The 1,805-nt window shown below is 41.2% G+C and overlaps 1 protein-coding gene across 1 annotated transcript in view; it reads left to right on the top strand.

The window, feature by feature from the left end:
- Positions 1–83: 83 nt before the first annotated feature.
- Positions 84–1,805, top strand: part of Pmar_PMAR012945 (hypothetical protein) — a gene marked incomplete at both ends in the record, with an annotated part of 4,878 nt that continues 3,156 nt past the window's right edge. Inside the window, 5 exons of the mRNA XM_002766168.1 lie at positions 84–117; positions 178–284; positions 337–409; positions 903–1,021; positions 1,184–1,318. Of these exons, the coding sequence (XP_002766214.1) occupies positions 84–117; positions 178–284; positions 337–409; positions 903–1,021; positions 1,184–1,318 (468 nt within the window). The remainder of the gene's footprint in view (positions 118–177; positions 285–336; positions 410–902; positions 1,022–1,183; positions 1,319–1,805) is intronic.

Here is a 1,805-nt window from a genome sequence, read left to right as displayed (position 1 = left end):
ATCAGGTGGAGAGAATAAGACGTATGTGTCACCGCCACAGTTAGCGAAGTTTCTGGATGGTGGAAGTCCACCGTTTTATGTAGGCTTTGGTAGCATCAGTGGCGACTTGAGCCCAATGTAGGGAGGTCGCGGGTTCGATCCCCGCAGATGTCATTTTTTCCGGTATTTTTAATTCAGTTATCGGGCAGTGCTCTCAGCAGTGAAGGAAATTCCTGACCTGAGGGTCATTCTGCATAAGGGGTGGTGCGATCTTCCTGGAATCACCAAGGATGATTTCCCAGAAGGTTGGTATGGGAAATCTGCACGCATGCACAAAGTTTTTTGATTTTTTTTCAGGGATTCGTGATAGAGTATTCTTATTAGCGCCACCACCGAGTAAATGTCCAGTTTGTGAGGAGAAAAAGGCCGAGTGAGTTTGAAATAGTGTGGGAAAATACACTGGAGTTTCACTCGTTTTACGGGAAGTGGCATAATACTCCATGTGAAAAACGCGATATGAAGTGAAATTTCGAGAAATTGAAGTTAAAACGTTGAGTGATATCGAGGCAAATAACGCGATATGTGTTGAAGAGGAAATTTTTGAAAATTTTTGAAAATTTTGGATAGTTTTTACATACTTCTGTCCTAAGTCGTGGGTAAATTTTCATAATGTAGTTGGGGAATTTCTGAGCTCAGCTGAGGAGAAAAAACATGTTCCTTCTAACGTTGCTGTTGACAGGCATCTTTCGTGCTGATTCTACTGAGCAATATCCATAATTTTTTGAGCACGAGAGAGTCGTATTTTTGTCCGTTTCTGTTGTTTACTTTTTAGTGATAGTCTCAAAAATCCCTGCATATTTTTGGGAGGTTTTATTTCGACTTCGAAGGAGATTAACTTCTCATGAGCAACAATTCGTGTTCAGATCCCAGAGTTTCTTCTGTGACAACTGCGCTGCCTTCAGTGAGCCTTCGGCGGCTGCTGGCACGTGGGAATATGAGATGGTGCAGACACTAGGGACATCGCATGTTGCTCTAGTACCGGGTAAGGTTAGTAGTGCAAAGTAGTCGTTGAGTTAGATTTCTAAGTTTTCAAAAAATTACTAATTATTTTCGAGAAGTGGGGGAGTGCCGAGGTCGCTGATTCATTTCCGTCACTTTTTTCCGGGATTTTAGCGAGGATGAAATATGAGTATTACATGATCAGGTATTCCTCACGACTGGTTGTTCCCTCGTTGTTGTGCATGTATGCATCACGGTGGTGCTGGTACTACTGCTATGGGGTTGGACTGTGGCCTGCCTACTACTGTGGTGGCCTTCTTTGGAGACCAACCTCTGTGGGGTGAGTAGTGTGGGAGAATATGTGCGTGTTGGTGACAATATGAAAATTATTGATTTTTGTACGTAAACGTGTATAACTAGTAAGAAAACTCCTGAGCTCAGCTGAGGAAAGCGAATATATATTCCAAGTCGTACATGTAGTAGTGAATGACACATGTTCAACTACAGTATAGGACTGAAAAAGCATCTTCTCAACGTTTGCTGGGTTGATGACAGTTTATGTGTTTCTGGAAGGAAATTATAATAACCTTGATTATGATTTATTGAAATTTCACCGTTGATATGGAAAAAATATTTTGTATATCACTTCGCGAAAAAAACTAGTTACGAGCCAGTATTACCTTCTTCCTCCTAGAGTATTATAGCAGTTCGCGTAAAACGGGTGAACCCCCGCTATATGAAGATATGCACATGTGCTGGTGACAATATGAAAATTGTGAGAAAAGTTCGTGGAGTTGTTATTGGATTTTGTATGTAAATGTGTATAA

Source organism: Perkinsus marinus (genome assembly GCF_000006405.1).
Source record: "Perkinsus marinus ATCC 50983 genomic scaffold scf_1104296973568, whole genome shotgun sequence".
NCBI classification, from domain to species: Eukaryota; Perkinsozoa; order Perkinsida; family Perkinsidae; genus Perkinsus; species Perkinsus marinus.
This window is presented reverse-complemented; position numbering and strand designations above follow the sequence as displayed.